This window comes from Uranotaenia lowii, unplaced genomic scaffold, assembly GCF_029784155.1.
Source record: "Uranotaenia lowii strain MFRU-FL unplaced genomic scaffold, ASM2978415v1 HiC_scaffold_94, whole genome shotgun sequence".
NCBI classification, from domain to species: domain Eukaryota; kingdom Metazoa; phylum Arthropoda; class Insecta; order Diptera; family Culicidae; genus Uranotaenia; species Uranotaenia lowii.
The window spans coordinates 51,418-68,939 of NW_026598911.1; the positions used below are offsets into that span (position 1 = coordinate 51,418).

At 42.2% G+C, this 17,522-nt stretch overlaps 1 protein-coding gene across 9 annotated transcripts in view; it reads left to right on the forward strand.

Moving 5' to 3' along the window:
* Positions 1-11,488, forward strand: part of LOC129760981 (uncharacterized) — a 61,130-nt gene extending 49,642 nt beyond the window's left edge. For 5 of the 9 annotated variants that reach the window (XM_055758677.1, XM_055758676.1, XM_055758675.1 and 2 more), the window contains 8 exons: positions 404-507; positions 613-794; positions 1,783-2,214; positions 2,457-2,632; positions 2,698-4,016; positions 4,071-4,613; positions 4,856-5,093; positions 5,198-11,488. In XM_055758677.1, coding sequence (XP_055614652.1) covers positions 404-507; positions 613-794; positions 1,783-2,214; positions 2,457-2,632; positions 2,698-4,016; positions 4,071-4,613; positions 4,856-5,093; positions 5,198-9,800 — 7,597 coding nt within the window. In that variant the 3' untranslated portion in view covers positions 9,801-11,488. The remainder of the gene's footprint in view (positions 1-403; positions 508-612; positions 795-1,782; positions 2,215-2,456; positions 2,633-2,697; positions 4,017-4,070; positions 4,614-4,855; positions 5,094-5,197) is intronic. The other 4 variants (XM_055758679.1, XM_055758682.1, XM_055758680.1 and 1 more) reach the window with 3 other exon arrangements.
* Positions 11,489-17,522: the final 6,034 nt, after the last annotated feature.

A 17,522-nucleotide genomic window follows, 5' to 3' on the forward strand; every position in this document is an offset into this window, starting at 1 on the left:
TGCTCCACTGTTGCCGTTGATTTTGGTTCCACCGTGGGGATCAATGTCTGCTGCAAGAGTATCATTGTTTTTTTTTACTTCGAACATCTTAGTTTAAGTGTGGGGTTGAAATTTATATTTCTGCTCAAAAGTGCTGTAAGTATGTATTTGTCAAAAGTTATCCGCATAATGCTTTAGATCCATTTCGTTATGACTAATCGTATTCATCAACTTAATAATGATATTAACATCACCAGTGGGTTTGAATGAAAGATGAGAGTCAGCTACGCCATCACATTTTACATAAACGACCACACATTCACTTCAAAATTAAATAAATTTATTGTCAACCATACCATACCAACCATAAGCTGTGTGCGAATGCTCAAAATACCATTTTTGTTTGTTTTTTCTTATTCAACAGAGTCGAAGACGATGCCAACTCGAAGCAAGGCGATAACGAAGAAGATCCAGAAGATGGTCCTTCAGAGGCTCGTTCCTCGTCCGCCGGCGTTGAATCCAAGGACGGTAAGTCGAGTTCCATTAAATTCTCTAGTAGAAATTTTTCCACTAGCAGCAGCTGCAGTAGTAGGTTTAAATTGTTAACCGATTGTTCACCAAACACTAATCCAGATGATGAAGAATCCACAGCTGGCACTGGCACGAGTGCTGCACCAACGCCGGCTCCGTCCGATACCAATCCAGAATTGCTGTGGCCATCGATGCAAGATTTGAATACTCGGTTGCGGCGCGTCATCACCTCGTATCAGCGCAACTATAAAAAAGAAGAACTGAAACAACAACAGAAGGCCAAGGTATGTTTTGATGTAATTTGGATATTCGGATATTCATTCATTCTTTCGTCAATCGTATACGTATATTCTTTGGGTAGATCAGCAATAATTTGCATGAGTATGGTGCTCCGTACAAATAATTCAGAGCATGATCAGTGTAATTTCCTTTAGCTATGTCCTGTGTATTGAGGGGGGATGGATGTATCTGTCATTACCCACGTATTCTTTACAGTCATTACCCACAGTTTACAGGAAGCACCAAGGAGCACTATATTTAAGTAGCAGGTTTAGTTCGATAGTTAGCTAAATACGTAGATTGAAGTAGTTTGAAGGCGTGCACATGTATCAAATATTGACTAATAGGCCAAAGTTACAATCGTATTTCACTTGAGCCAATTAAAAAAAGTTGTTTCAATTTCACCACCTGCTTAAAATTTTTTTTTGATCGATTCCCATTCATAGGGAAAGTTAAATGTCATTTTCCTTAGTGGTATACAGAAAGGTAATCCTTTCTATTTAAAACATAGACCGAATAGTGTCACCGAGCAAATGAATTGGATGATTTGAAATAGGTTTTTAATAAAATTAAAACTGTGTATACCTACTGTTTCGTTACTCAGTTCTTTTTAATTTAATACTTTTTAATTTAATAAGAATTCTTTAAATATGTTATGTGTCACAGTTTTGATAGCGAATAGAAAAAATCAAATCCAGAGGAAATCTTTTTTTTTATCTAAAGATGTGATGTTTCTGATATTTTATGTAAATATTTTCTTTCTACACATTTGAAAACATTTTTGAAAAAAAGTTTTGTTTTGAAGGGAAATTAAATATTAGTGCTCTGAAATATTTGTTGCACCTGCTATCAATCCAAAGCTTCATTATTCATTTCAAATCATTTCATTAAAAATGTTTCAATCGCAATTAAATAAATTCTTCCTTTCCACTACGCTGCCTTCATGCATAAACGATAAACTCTTACTATGAACCTCAAAACTCAAAAACTCAGCTACAGGCAATAGTTCCGCCAAATGTCCCTATGGTCGGTCAATCTTCATCAACTCCAACAACGCCCTCGAGCACCCCGGGCCCAGTAATGAGTGGTGGAATGACACCACAACACCAGCAGCAACAACAACAGCAAATGCAAGGAGGGCAAACGCAACAGCAATCAGGAGCGATGACACTTGGGCATAACCTGATGGGTAGCAGTGGAGGTGCCACTAATAGCGCTTCCACTTCCTACGCCAGCACAAGTGGGTTAAGTAAGAATCAACAACAGCAAGGGGCCGGAGGTATGTCTATGTCCGGAACGACATCGACCTCGGGTATGCCAACCGCAGCCGATTTCAGTCTGATGCTGAGTTTAGGATTGGGCCTCAATCCGGCCGATGCCTCACAGCTGGCTAATCTTGATCTTCAAAAGCTGGCCATGTACTTGGTTAGTATGAAATGGTGGGATCGAAAAAAGGGTTGAAAATCAACCATTCCTTGTACTTTTTCTTGATTTTTTTTAAATTTTTATCAACTTATTGTTTGAATTAGTTTCTCTTTTATTTCGGTAAAGGCTATTTAGTAATATGTAATGTTGTTGTAGTGTTACATTGTATGAGTTCTTTTAGTGCTGTTTCTAAGATTACTGAAATGTTTGCATATAAATCTAAAATTGTACTATGTTTACAGAAAATGGAACGTCGTGAAAAAACCGAGCAAGTTATGCGAGAAAGAGAAAGAGTTCGGTTAGAACAGATACCCAAAAAGTGGACCCGCAGAGAAGAAAATGAATTCATCAGAGTACTCACAGGATATGGAATTGATTTGTTACCAAACACAGCCGTTCCGACTCCAGATTGGTCAAGGTAATTAAAAATTTATAAAAAAAAAATGAAATAAAAAATGCATTTTAACCTCTTTTATTCTTTAGATTCAAAGTATTTGCTAAGTTGGACAAAAAAACCGATGAAAACTTGAGTGATTTCTACAAGGTTTTCATCGCCATGTGCAAGCGCCAAGCCGGCGTTAAGTTGGGTGACGACGAGAAGAATCTGGAGGGGTTAGTTGATGATATTACCGAAGATCATGCAAAACTAATTTTAGATCGGTTGGAATTACTTTCGAAAGCCCGAGAAATCATAAAGCATCCTAAGCTGGATGAAAATATTAAACTTTGCGAAAATAACCTGGACACTCCCGATTGGTGGATTTCGGGGAAGCATGACCGTGAACTGCTTCGGGCTGTGCTGAAATACGGTATCTATCGCTCAGAACAGCTGATACTGGCTGATCCAGAGTTTCCATTTTTCGAAGCTGCCAAAAAGTATCTCCAGGATTTGGAGATGCAGATTCAGCTGCAGAACCAACAGTTGATGAAAATGCAGGCTGCGAAGGCGGAGGCAGCCGAACGAGCAGAGTCAGCTGTAAAGCAAGAAAAATTGGACGCTGTTCTTAAGCAAGAGAAGAGTAGTATCAAAGAAGAAAGTTCTTCAGAAGAGGTGTCCAAGTTGGATGAGAAAAAATCTGAAAAGGAGGATATTCCAACTAATGTAGAAATAAAAAACGAAGAAGAAGTTAAGAAAGAAAAAGAAGAAGAAAAAGCTGAGAGCCTTACCCGCGATGATGAGGCTAAAGAAACACCTGAAAAATTAACGGATGAAGAAAAGAGTGCTGAAACATCTGAAGGAACTGATACTGAGGCAAACAAAAAAGAGATACCAGAAGATACCAGTGAGAAGGTTGATGAATCGCAAACTGAAGACGCGGATAAACCAGATTCAGAACCTAAACCAATGAAGTCAGATGATGCAGATAGTTCTATGGAAGTAGACAAAGATGAAGCCACAGAAAATGAATCGACTGAACAAACTAAGGAAGAAACACAAGCCATTGACTCTGACGTGAAAGAAGAGAGTAAGGCAAGTGAAGAAAAATCAGAACCCGAAATTAAAGATAGTGAAACAAAATCGGATGAGCCCATAAAAGAACCAGAACCGTTGACTGCGACAAAGAAAGAAGAAACGGAGGAAATCAAAAAGACAGATAAATTGGATCGCGAATCATCACCGGATGTGATTATCTTGGATGAACCGAAACCAGCAGATATAAAACCGAAGACGCTAAGCGAAGAAGAAAAATGTTACAAGCAAGCTGCAGAACTCAAAGCAAGATTTCCGGATTTGGAGGTTTTCCAACCTCTAATGAAATTGAAACAACTTGACAGCAGTGTGTCAAAAGAAGATTTCAAAAGTAAGCTGGTTTATACCAAATAAATTAAGCCCTATTAACTTTCTCAATTTTCAGATATAAGTAAATTTGCGAGCATGATCGACACTTCAATGATAGTTAAATGGTTCCGTGATTTCGCCCTGGAAAGACGTGTGGGCCACATTATTTACTGTATCGAACACGCTGAATGGCCTGTCGGCAAATCTTATTCAGCCTACACAGGCTGTTTGGGAATCGATCTAGACATTCCGCTTCATGAGACAATCAAGCGGATTATTCCCGTCGATGGTGATTCGCGACGGTCTACTTCAAGCACTCCAGATGTGATCACAATTACAACGGATCACGCCAGTGCTAAACAAATTAGCCAGGCAGCGTTATCGGCACAATCAGCGGCTGCAGCAGCAGCCGCATTGTCCGCCATCGGGCTAGGTTCGGGTTCCGGTGGCACACAAGGCCTCAGTCAGAACCAGATGGCGGCGGCGGCTGCTGCGGCTGCGGCTGCCGCTGCTGGCGTAACGCTCCCGTCAAGTAAGAGCCGCAAGAGACACATTGCTATTGATGTTGAAACTGAAAGGGCCAAATTGCATGCTTTGTTGAATAATACTCAGAGTCCAGGTAAACATAATCAATTGGCTTTTTTATATTTTCCTTTTTACATTTTATGCATAATCGTGTGAGGAGCACAACAGTGGAAGAAACTGTTATGCCTCTCTCACAGGTTCCAAATTTATGAATCTGTTGCTTATTTTTGTATAAAATTTCAAAATTCAATATTCATGTCGTGATTTTTTTTTTATAAGTCGTCAATTCGATTTAATTTAATCAATAAGCATAAATGTTCTATATTATCTTTGTAGTTTCGTCACCAAATTTGAAATCTCAACCGCCACCATTGAAATCTGCTAGTGGTGGTCAATGGAACGATGACGAAATAGTCGATGCTAGACGAAGTAGTAGCAACAGTTCGGCAAATTCAGGAGGTCTCCAACCGCCGCCGGCTCATCAGCACGGACCACGAAATCCAATGTCTTACGCCAAACCAACGGTTATTCCTGGTACATCAAGCACACTCACTCCAATAGATCTTTCTGCTGGGTACGTTTGAATTAAAATTCTTCTCTGTGCAACAGGCCATTTAATCATGTATTGAACTTTCATTAATTAACAAATTATTTTTTATATTCTCTGTCTTGCTACAGGTACAGTTTACCGAAGGTTAACATGGCAGATATGATAAAGAATCCAATGGATTTGAGCGAGGTACAGGATTTCTCCATCGGTAAAAAGCACAAAGGAAGCGCTATGGATAGTCTTCCGCGGGGCTTATCAGCAACAAGTATCAGCCTCACCAATGCAGGTGGTAGTTCGTCAATGCCTTCTCCATCGGCGGCGGTAGCAGCTGCAGCAGCGGCTGGCAAGGGCAAACTGAACGATATGTTGTCTAAACTGATGAAGAAAAACAATGTTAGTGTGCCTATTGAGGAGCCTCCCTTAGGTAAAGAAAAGAAACGTCGGAAGCTTGACGAAATTGTTCTCGGATTGTCGGCTGCCAAGGAACAGAAGACTATATTTGGAGATCCGACTCCGCCGGGTGGAAGTTTCTCTGGAAGTTCGATGAAGAAACCACAGATTCCACCAAGTGTATCTGTGACACCGGCTAGTGCACCCAGCTCAATGAGTCAACAGCCGCCACAGAAACCGTTTACCATAACGGTTACAAGTGTTCCCGGCACATCCAAGAGCGGCCAGAGTAGTTCTAGCTCTAGCTCTGCTAGCGGATTGGCAGCACTGCAAAATATGTCCGGAATGGGTGCTATTTCGACAAAAGACAGTTTGAACGCTTTGTTTGCTCAGGCAGCTCAAGCCGAACAGCAAGCGTTCCTTAAACAACAACAAAAACTTATTCAAGCGATGCCGGCCAACTCGCCCCAACGAAAGGCATTCGAAGTGATGTTTGCAGAAATGAAACAAGCCGCCGAATTAAGTTCAAAGTTGGGTCAATACGGCTCCGCTGCACACGACGCTAAAGTTAATAAGTGGTTGGCTGAACAAACAGCTGCTCTCACTGAGCATGCGATGGGAATGGATTATTTGTCAAGATCCTCCCGACGATCATCTTCGTCTAGTTCAGCTTCCCAAGCGACAACTCCAACGTCTTCTCGATCCGCTAGAAATGCATCGAGTGCCAGTTTACAACAACAGCAACATCATCATGCACAGCAACAGCAGCAACAACATCAACAACAGCAGCAACAACAAATGGACAGTAATCCAATGGCCTTCAATTGGAAAAATCTTACCGGAGAAGAATATGTTTCTGTTATAAACAAAATCAACGGAAAGCGGTTAACTGGAACCAAAGCACCGCAGCTAAAGCGACTTACCCAGTGGCTAGCAGACAATCCAGCGTACGAGATCGATCCGAAATGGGCTGAATCTATCACCCTCCCTCCAACGCCTTCGTCAATGTCCAAACAGCAGTCACATCAGGATTCAGTTAGTTCAGCATCTGCTGCCGCTAAGCAGATGAGGTCTTCATCCAACTCGTCATCGATGATGTCTCAATCTAGTGGTGCTTATGGTAGCGGTGCTGGTGGTGGAGGAAGCAGTAGTCAACAGTCGTCCTCAACGCCACCCAAGAAGCATAGCAGTAGTAGTAGCGCTAACGCTGCGGCCAATATGGCGTTCCCAGGTTTAGCTGGATTGAATGCAAACCTTTTGTCTAGTATTCCTGGATTGGGAAACTTCGATCCAAAAAATAATCCATTGTTAATGCCTTTTGGTGGTATGCCCGGCTTGAGCGGCTTAGGTGGTTTGGGAAATATGAACAACATGAATCTCTTCGCCAGTTTGGCTGGATTACCTGGACTGTCTGGAATGGACGCTCAAAGCTTAGCTGCTATGATGGCAGCAGCTGGATTAGATCCAACAGCGGCACTCGCTGCTGCTACTGGTACGCCGACAAAAGGCAGCAGCAGCAACAGCTCCAAGCAAGGTAGGAAAACGGTAAATGATGGATCCAGTAGCTCATCCCCTCAACAGCAGAGCAGTAGCAGTAGTAGCAAAAATTCAAGTTCACAACAGGCAGCAGCAGCAGCGGCGGCCGCAGCAGCTGCTAACAGCCAATTTCCTTTCTTCTTCCCTAATCCCAGTTTATTGTACACCCCTCTGGGATTGGGTGGGCTGAATCCTTACGGTATCCCCGGAGCTGGGTTAGGAACTAGTGGTTCCACAACTAGTACGACCACTTCTTCAAGGCAATCTCAATCTAAGCAAAGCAGTTCCCGAGGAATGGGAAGCAGTTCTCAAACTTCGGCTTCTTCGCCAAGTGGCAGCAAATCTAGAAGTTCCAGTTTAAGCAGCCAGCAAGCAGCTGCAGCTCAACAGGCTGCTCTCGAAGCAGCTCAGTTACAACAGCTGTTGTTACCACATGATAAGCACCTTTTGGATTCCTTAACTCGTTCTGCGGGTTTGGATATTACCCAAAGTTCTAGAAGTAGTAGTAGTAGTTCAAGTTTGTCTGACAAAAGAGCTCGTGAGAGTGCAGCGGCTCAGCAGGCTAATAAACAAGCATTAGAAAAATTGGAACGCGAAAGGAGAAAGATTCTTGAAACATTGTCCCAGGGTGCATTCCCGGCAGATTTGGCGGCTATGCAAGCTTTTGCTAGTGGTAAGTTGCCTGGTTCAACTTCTTCAGCTTCTCCAGGACACAGTTCCTCTTCAAAAAGTGGAGGTAATAGCAGCAATAGCAACAGTGTATCTGCTTCGAATGCTTCTGCTGCGGCAGCAGCAGCAGCTGCTGCAGCTATGAGTGCAAAGGATCTGCAGTTACCGTTGCATCCAGACTTCAGCCAAGCGTTATTTGCTGAAATGGCAGCACAAGCTTTGTCAGCAAGTGCAACATCTGGTAGTAGTTCGTCATCATCAACCTCTGTGAATAAATCACGCGATCAAGAACTCAAAGAAGCTTTTGAACAGCTTAGTAAAAATCCACTTGAATTACTTGCTCGTAGCTTAGGGGTCGGGCCAGCAATATCTCTTATACCGACTTCTTCTACATCAACCACACCAACTGAATCTAAACGATCTTCCTCGTCAACCAGTAGAATGGAATTGCAGCAACAACAGGCGCAACAATTACACAATCTATCCAAACTCGACCCTAAAACATTAATGCTCGGAACTCATCAAGATGAGATGAAGAGTCCCCGAGCTCGTTCGTCGACAGATTCACTTGCTAGCCTGGATAAGGTCACTCTAACTCCAGTACCAGCAGCAAGTATAGCTGCTTCACTGCCATCTCAAACAACCATATCATTGGCATCCCCTGTAGGTATGCCGGGTGCCACTTCGAGCAGTGGTGGTTCCCTGAATCTCAGTGCTAAGAGTCCCGTTTCGTCGACTGGCAGTATTGCTGAACGGGAACGCGATCGTGAGCGAGAACGTGAGCGAGAACGCGAACGCGAACGTGAACGTGACCGGGACCGTGAACGAGAACGTGATCGTGAAAGGGAACGGGAACGAGAACGAGATAGAAATGAACGTATTGAACGTGCAGAACGAGCTGAAAGAGCAGAACGCAATCTTCGATCAGCTGAAATGGCCGTAGATCACAGCAGAAGTTTAGCTTCGTCAATTTCAGCTTCAGTTACTGCCACACCTTCATTGCCCCAGAATTTATCTGCTTCATCGTCAGCTAGTTCGGCAATCCCATCCGCATCGGTAACTGTAGTTGACACAGCACATAACCAAGAAATGGATCTCGAAGATTTGATAGCTCCTTCCAAGTTGTCGAAATCTGGTAATGTGCTCAACAACGAAGATGATCCTCAAAAGCAAATAATGATGCTCAAACAGAAGCAAAAATTACTGCAACAGGAACAAATGAAAAAACTTCAAGAAGCTCAGGAAGCTCAACGTCTTCTAGAACATCATCGCATGGCTGAACAGAAAAAACTTCTAGAAGAACAGGAATTGCTCCAGAAACAACAAATGGAACAACATGTCCAAGAACAAGCGCAGGCACGTGAACTTCGGCACAAGCGTAGGCGAGAAAGGGAGGAAAACGCCGAACGTGATCATAAGCGTCCCGAAGCTGAACATGAAGAATCTGGGCATCATGATGTTTCCGCAGAATCCGTGCCACACGATGGTTCTATGGACATGACTACTCACGATGAACCGGAAAATTATAGCCGCGAAACAAAAGAACATCATCATCAAGAAGAGCAACACCATCAAGAGCAAGATCAACAACAGGACGCAAAACTGCAACACCATGATGCTTTGCAAAAACAACAACATCAAGAAGAAATGGATCGACAAGACCGTCGAGCATCTCGAAGAAGTCATCACCAAGGATCTGCTGATCAACACCAATCGGATGAGTTGGAACGTACTCCGGAAACGACACCGGTAGCTGCTTCGTCCCGCAAATCTACACGTTCAAGTACAGACGCAGGAAATTCTTCTGGAGGGGAATCGAGCAGTGCTGCTCCAATGACTCCATCATCTTCCGCTTCTGCAGGGGGATCGAGCGGTGGGGGTAGACGTGGTGCTCGCGGCAAACGACGCCGAAGCATTGAAGATTTAGATGCAACGCCAGGGGTTCCCGAACGGAAGCGAGAACTTCGGTCCAGTGCCGGACGACAAGCAGCTGCCGCTGCGGCACGTATGGCAGCCGAAGCTAAGGCAGCTGCAGCCGCGGCTGCTGCGGCTGCCGCTGCTGCAGCTCAGGAGTCAGAGAGTTCGCTGAACCTGTCTAAAGATTCTTCTGACAAGGATGAGCAGCAACCGATTTGATTGAAAATGAGTAAATGACGCTTATAATTTTAGGTTAAAAGTTTTCGTTTATTGTACAGTGTTTTATATAGGAATCGTTTAATATAAGTTTTTTTCGTGGATTTTCGAAGAAAGTGTAAATGATGAGAGGTAAATTCGCGTGTAGATTAGCAAACATGATTTTTACTGTTGAAGCTTCCACCTAATCTGTGCGATGGTTTTGTTGAGCTCTCTTCGGGTATACGGTAAAGGAACGCTTTTGATTGTGATCTGATTTTTGGCATTGCTGAAATCATGTGGGAGATTGCTTTCAAGACCGTTGTTCTTTGTACGCAAAAAACTATCCTCTGCCAGCTGGTTGGATGCTTTTCCATTTTTAAAATCTTTTATGTGCCCCGTTCGGAGATGATCTACGTCAGAGTGAGGACCGTTATTCGTGTATTATAAACCCATATTTTAATAATTTAGAAAATAACGACTACGAAATATTACAACATGAGTTATTTCTAAAAATTGTGTAAGGAAGTGACTGTTTCAAGAGACTACACTAACTGTGTATTAAAGTTTTATGTAAAAGAAAATAACGATACATTTTTGTACTACCTAGGACCTAGACGAAACCAGTCATTCGAAAAAAAAAAAACAAAAAGTGAAAAAGTAACTTATGGACAAATAAACAACACTAATTAATTTGTTGTAATAAAATTAAAACGGAAAAAAGTTAGATATACACTAGATTTGTGAATCAAAAGTGTTAGCCTAGTATCTGAAACAAATCAAAGTATATAATTTATTTTTGTTTAGGTCTCCAAGAAGACTCAGAAACGCCTGTAAATAAATAACCAACTTTTAGTCAAGAAAAACACTAGCAAGGTGTACAAGTTATCTATAGAAAATTAACACACTCTTCAAAAGAAACTAGAATAATAATCACAAAAATATCAGATTTAAGTCACACACATGAATGGGAGCTACCCCTGTGTAAATAATGTGTAGCAGATGGAGTTATCTGTGGGTTGCCTGCGTTGGGAAATTTATTGGATCTTGTGGTAAATTATCTTTCATGGTTGCTGTGAAGGACGACAAACCACGACGGATTTTTTTTTTGTTTTCTGTTGATTCCAGGATACAAGAAGAATTAAACATCGTCAGAGATAGACTGAATTTTTGCTAGGAACTCCAAGAACTACCCATAGAAAGCATTAAAACAATTTTCTGTATCAGAGTAGAGAGCTGGGTATTGTTTCAAATTGTGAAATTTTTTCCGCGCTCCCATCGCTGTGGGTGGGTTGTTCATTTGCTGGGGGGAAATTTTACAGTTTCAAACGAAAAAACGATGACCTCTACTTTTTCAACTGCAAACAGATTTCGACCGAGACACACCAACCACAATACAAACTAGGGTGGACATTAGGGAGAAACAAATAGCTTGGGACTTAAATGTTCCTAAGCGGGTTTTGTGAGATAGACTTCTGTTCTTTTGGAATCAAGAAAACTATAGAGCGATATGGTAAATAGGGGAAACAGCCTTGTTATTGGCACCCGATGAAGGAAGAAGAAACTAAAAAACAGCTTAAAAACAAACAAAATTTAGAAGTAGTAGTAATTTATCTCCAATATTTGAAAATTAAAGTTTACAAAGTATAACTAGCAAACAAAACACGTAATAATTGCGAATAAAAAAAATCATAAATATCGAAAAATGAAAACCTGCGATGTTATACGAGTTTATACTCCGAAAATCCTTTCTCATTTCATAAACACTAATAAATAATCATCCTCCATCCTCCATATTGACTTATACCACTGACAGAAACTTCAGTGTTCCATCGTCAATGCTCAGGTCAAGACTGGCGCACAACCGGTGCAAAACTGAGCGCATGAACGGACAATTAACGGCGGACAAATTATTGGCGTTCCCGATATTTCAACACGTACTAATATTTCCTCTAAGAGCTATGTAAAGTGATTGCCTACATGCAGGCGTTTAAAAAGTCAGGTTAAAAAAAATCTTAAACATGACTCGTGAGTGTTTTATTTTTTGGAATTAAAAAAAAAAATTGTCGCTAAAATTTGAAAGTGTTCAGTTAAGTGCCATTTATAAAATGTGTTCTTCTTCATATAATTTTCTATGGCTAACATCGAATGAAAGTAATAGATTTTTCTTGCTATCATTGAGCTAAAATTTAGTATGGTCGATTTCGGATAACCTAAAACTTTCATGAAAGAAAAAAGTACCTTTTTTGACTTAAAAACAAAATTTTTATGTGTTTTATGAATTTGTGATTTTTCTGGACAAACGTAATTCAGTATATTGTTATCATAATGATAATGATTTTAATTTTGCGAATCAAACATTCGTTGCGCAGTACTCGCAACAGACGGACGTTTTTTTCCTTTCGCTGTGTGCTGTGTGCAAAAGTGCTTGCCTCTCAAATTCGGTTGTGAATACCGTCACGGGCGTAGTTTACCGTTGATTACGGAACTGTTTGCTGTGAAAATATCATTTAGTGCCGCGAAATCGCAGTGATCCAATGAAAAAAAAAAACAGCAGAAGGCATACACAATAGTCAGGTCGCCATTGTTGTGTGAAACCAGCAAGGTCAACACAAAAGACCGATCGTTTGGTCGGCAGCGGTTTGTAATAGGGTGTATCCCATAAATATTTTTTTTTCTATCCTAAGTTATTTTTTTTTCCTGTTTGTTTTTTTTTATTCTTTATCTCAAAAAGTTAAATTTTGAGTTTTATATTGATCTTTAACTATTATTACTATTTTGGTTATACATAATTTTCTTCTCTATCATCTATCATCTATCTTCATCTATCATTTCGCCTTTTTGTTATTGTTTTGCTCTCCTCTGTGACCCATTATGTCGGAAACCAATCGACAAGTGGATGACGACGGCGAGGACGATGAGCATCCTCCATTTCGGGAAGAAACTCAACCCGAGAGGTTAAATTTTGGAAACTATTCCCCCAGTACCGCCAACCCTCCTATGTACATTTCTGATACGGAGGATTCGCCTACCCCCGTTTCTCACCCAACATCAACACCCTTTATTTTCGGCAAAGAGCCTATTTCCCAATCACCAGAAACAACCCAAGTCGATTCCCCTGGTAATGTTTCAAAGTCGACAAATACTTCACCTCGCCGTCGGGTTTACCAATCTCAATCGAAAGGTCCCTGGGTGGTCTACATCCGGCCCAAACCGAATGGGAAACCACTTAACGTGATTTCAATCTCCCGAACCCTCGACCGATCATACCCTTCCATAGTCAACTACCAGTCGATGAGTCGGAACAAGATGCGCGTTGTCGCTGGTAGTCTGAAGGAAGCAAACGCCATTGCTTGTGACGAGAGGTTTACGATCGAGTACCGCGTTTACGTTCCCGCTCGTGACGTGGAAATCGACGGAGTGGTAACCGAAGAGGGTTTGACCGTCGATGACCTAATGGAATCAGGGGTTGGCCGATTCAAGGATCCTGCTCTTCCAACGGTCAAGGTGTTGGATGCGCGTCAACTAAAGTCAGCATCTGGCGAGGGGGAAAAACGGAAGTTTTCCCTGTCGAACTCTTTTCGGGTTACCTTTTCCGGCACTGCACTTCCTGATTACGTTGCGATCGGGAAGGTTCGTCTACCTGTGAGACTTTATGTGCCTTCGGTCATGTTCTGCCAGAAGTGCAAGCAGTTGGATCATACGGCCGCCTACTGCTGCAATCAGGCACGCTGCTCTAAGTGCGGGGAGAAGCATGAGGAAGCTTCGTGTGCAATACAAGCAGCAAGCAGGTGCTTGTATTGCACTGGTGAAGCCTCTCATGCTCTCTCGGCGTGTCCGAAGTACATATCGCGCCGGGAAAAAATCAAGACTTCTTTGAAAAATCGTGTAAAAATGTCCTACAGAGACATGGTTCTGAAGTCTTTGCCAATCGTCTCAGAGAACCAGTTTGACCTTCTAAGTGACTTTGAATCCGAAGGGGAGGATCCATGTGAAGGAACATCAACTGGGCCATTTTTAAAAAATAATGTTTCACAGGCTCCAAAAAGGAAACGCATTACTAAAACACAAACCGGATTAGCTGCCAGCAAAATTAAAATTAAAAGAAATCCTCAAAGTGGAAATAGTAATTCTTCCCCTCCTATTCAGAGTCCTCCGGGTTTTAATCCGTCCCCGAAGGACTTCCCTCCACTTTCTGGGAAGTCAAAACCCCAGGCTTTCCTTCAGAATTCAGGCCCATCAGTAGCTAACAGGAATGCAACAATTCCCAGAGAAACTGCATCTGATCCATCGTCGAATGGTTTTCCCAGCTTTTCGGCTGATGGTAAGATGAAATTCTCGGAAATTGTTGCGTTCATCCTGGACTTTTTCAGTGTACCAGCAGGATGGAGGACTATGATCAATATTTTTGTACCCCTTTTGAGAGAATTCTTGAAAAAGAAAGCTCTCACTATGACCCTCATCGCAGAAGCAATTTCTTTCGATGGCTAATTCATCCAATGAGGGGAGAGAAATTGTTTCTGTATTGCAATGGAACTGCAGAAGTATTTTACCAAAATTAGACCCACTTAAAATATTGGTACACAATTTGAATTGTGATGTGTTCGCCTTATGCGAAACTTGGCTCTCTCCAAACGTAGATTTCACCTTCCATAGCCACAACATAATTCGCCTGGATCGTGATGGTCAAAGAGGGGGTGGCGTTCTTTTGGGGATCAAGAAATGCCACTCTTTCTATCGTATTCCACTACAACCATCTCTAGGTATTGAAGTCGTTAGTTGCCAAGCTAGAATTAAAGGTCAAGACCTTTGTCTAGCATCGGTTTATATTCCGCCATCTTCAAGCGTGAGCCGGAACCAATTGGCAAATATTATTTCACTTCTCCCAGAACCCCGGCTAGTTCTGGGAGATTTTAACTCCCATGGCGTGGGCTGGGGTAGCTCACGTGATGATGAACGTGCTGACATTATTTATGAGCTGTGCGACGACTTCAGCATGACTGTCTTAAACAATGGGGAAGTGACTCGAATTAATGGATCCCAATCACAGCATAGTATTTTAGACCTTTCTTTAGCTTCTTCCTCTCTGAGCTTGGATTGTACGTGGAAGGTAATTCAAGACCCTCAGGGAAGCGATCATTTGCCTATCCATATTTCTATTAACAGTTGTCGTAGTCCACCCGAAGAAATCAATATTCCTTATGACCTCACAAAGAATATAGATTGGAAAAAGTATACATCGAGTGTTAGCGACGCCATCAACTCAACGGACGAACTGCCTCCGGAGGCAGAGTATTGTTTCATGTCCGGGACGATTGTGGACTGTGCAATCGGGGCACAGGTCAGACGAAACGAAAACTCGACGATCCAGAAAAGACCTCCTACTCCGTGGTGGGACGGTGAGTGTTCTCGCGCGGGAAATGAAAAGCGCAAGGCGTTTGTCGAGTTTCGCAGAACCGGACTGCCAGAGAAGTTCCAACGTTACTTGGCTTTGGAACGCAAGTTCAAGAACTTGATCAGGGCCAAGAAACGTGGGTATTGGAGGCGATTCGTTGATGGGTTATCTCGAGAAACGTCTCTGCGCACACTTTGGCAAACAGCACGGAACATGCGTAATCACACTCCCACGAACGAAAGTGAGGAAAGTTCGAGCCGATGGCTATTAAAGTTCGCGAAAAAGGTCTGCCCGGACGCAGCACCAGCTCTGAAGATATACCGGGATACAGAGAATAGTTCCGAAACCGAGGATAAATTCTCGATGGTCGAACTTTCACTTGCGCTCTGGTCCTGCAACAATTCAGCTCCCGGACTGGACAGAATCAAATTCAACTTGTTGAAGAATCTGCCAGATTCCGCTAAAAAACGTTTATTGAATTTATTCAATAAGTGTTTGGAACTGAACTTTGTTCCGCATGACTGGAGACAAGTGAAAGTTATCGCCATCCAAAAACCGGGAAAACCAGCTTCTGAATACAATTCGTATAGGCCGATTGCAATGCTCTCGTGTCTCCGGAAATTGCTCGAAAAAATGATTCTCTTTCGGCTGGATAAATGGGTTGAATCAAACAATCTGTTGTCAAGTACACAATTTGGTTTCCGTAGAGGCAAGGGTACGAACGACTGTCTAGCATTACTTTCATCAGACATTCAATTGGCGTTTGCCCAAAAAGAGCAGATGGGGGCAGTATTTCTGGACATCAAAGGGGCATTCGATTCGGTGTCCATAGAAGTGCTATCTAGTAATCTTAACTCTTGCGGACTTTCACCAATATTGAACAATTTTCTATATAACCTGTTGTCTGAAAAAATCATGAATTTTAGTCATGGAGAAACCAATGTTAAACGAATTAGTTACATGGGTCTACCCCAAGGCTCATGTTTAAGCCCCCTGCTATACAACTTTTATGTCCGAGAAATCGATGCTTGTATGGCACAAAATTGCACGCTAAGACAGCTTGCGGATGACTGTGTTGTTCATATCACAGGTAAAACAGGCACTCAAATTAAACCTCCGTTACAAGAAACTCTTAATAACTTATCACATTGGGCCAGGAATCTAGGTATCGAGTTTTCGCCTAGTAAAACCGAGTTAGTAGTTTTTTCAAGGAAACATTCCCCTCCTCAAATAGAGCTCCTTATGATGGGTAGAACTCTAACTCAATCTCTTAGTTTTAAATATTTGGGTGTCTGGTTCGACTCTAAATGCCTCTGGGGAAAACATATTAGGTACTTGACACAAAAATGCCAAAAGAGGATCAATTTTCTTCGAACGATTACTGGAACCTGGTGGGGTGCTCATCCACAGGACCTCATCAGGTTATACCAAACAACGATACTGTCGGTCATAGAATACGGAAGCTTTTGCTTTGGGTCCGCCGCGCAAACCCACTTGATTAAACTAGAACGAATACAGTATCGTTGTTTGCGTATTGCCATGGGTTGTATGCAATCGACACATACGATGTGTCTCGAAGTACTGGCGGGTGTGATGCCGTTGAAAAATCGGTTCCTCGATTTATCGCTACGTTTCCTAATTCGAAGTGAAACTATGAATCCTTTGGTGATAGAAAATTTGGAAAGGCTTATGAATATTAATCCGCAAGTAAAATATGTAGATAATTATAAAACTTTTAGTCAATTAGAAATAAATCCTTCTTTATTAAATTCGGACACGAGTCACTTTTACCCAATTAGCAGTTCCTTGATAAGATTCGATCTGTCCATGACCGCTGACATCCGTGGAATACCAGATCACGTCCGACCCAACATCATTCCTCCAATCTTTGCTTCAAAAGTACGTGAAATTGATCCTATAAAAATGTTCTTTACTGATGGTTCTAGAATCGACAACGCGACTGGCTTCGCAGTGTATAATGAGGGCTTTGAAGCTTCGTTCAAGCTCCGAGAGCCATGCTCCGTTTACACTGCTGAGCTAGCCGCTATTTACTGCACCTTGGAACACATTCGCACACTGCCCGTAGACCACTATTTCATCTATTCGGATAGTCTCAGCTCCGTTGAGGCAATTCGATCGATGAAACTGATGAAGCGCTCTTCCCATTTCTTGCTGGAAATTTCAGGGGTATTGGGCGCTTTGATCGAAAATTCGTATAGGATTACCTTAGCTTGGATCCCGTCTCATTGTCTTATACAAGGCAATGAGAAGGCGGACTCATTGGCTAAGGTGGGCGCGTTACAAGGTGAAATCTTTGAGAGGATAATAACTTACAATGAATATTTTTCAAT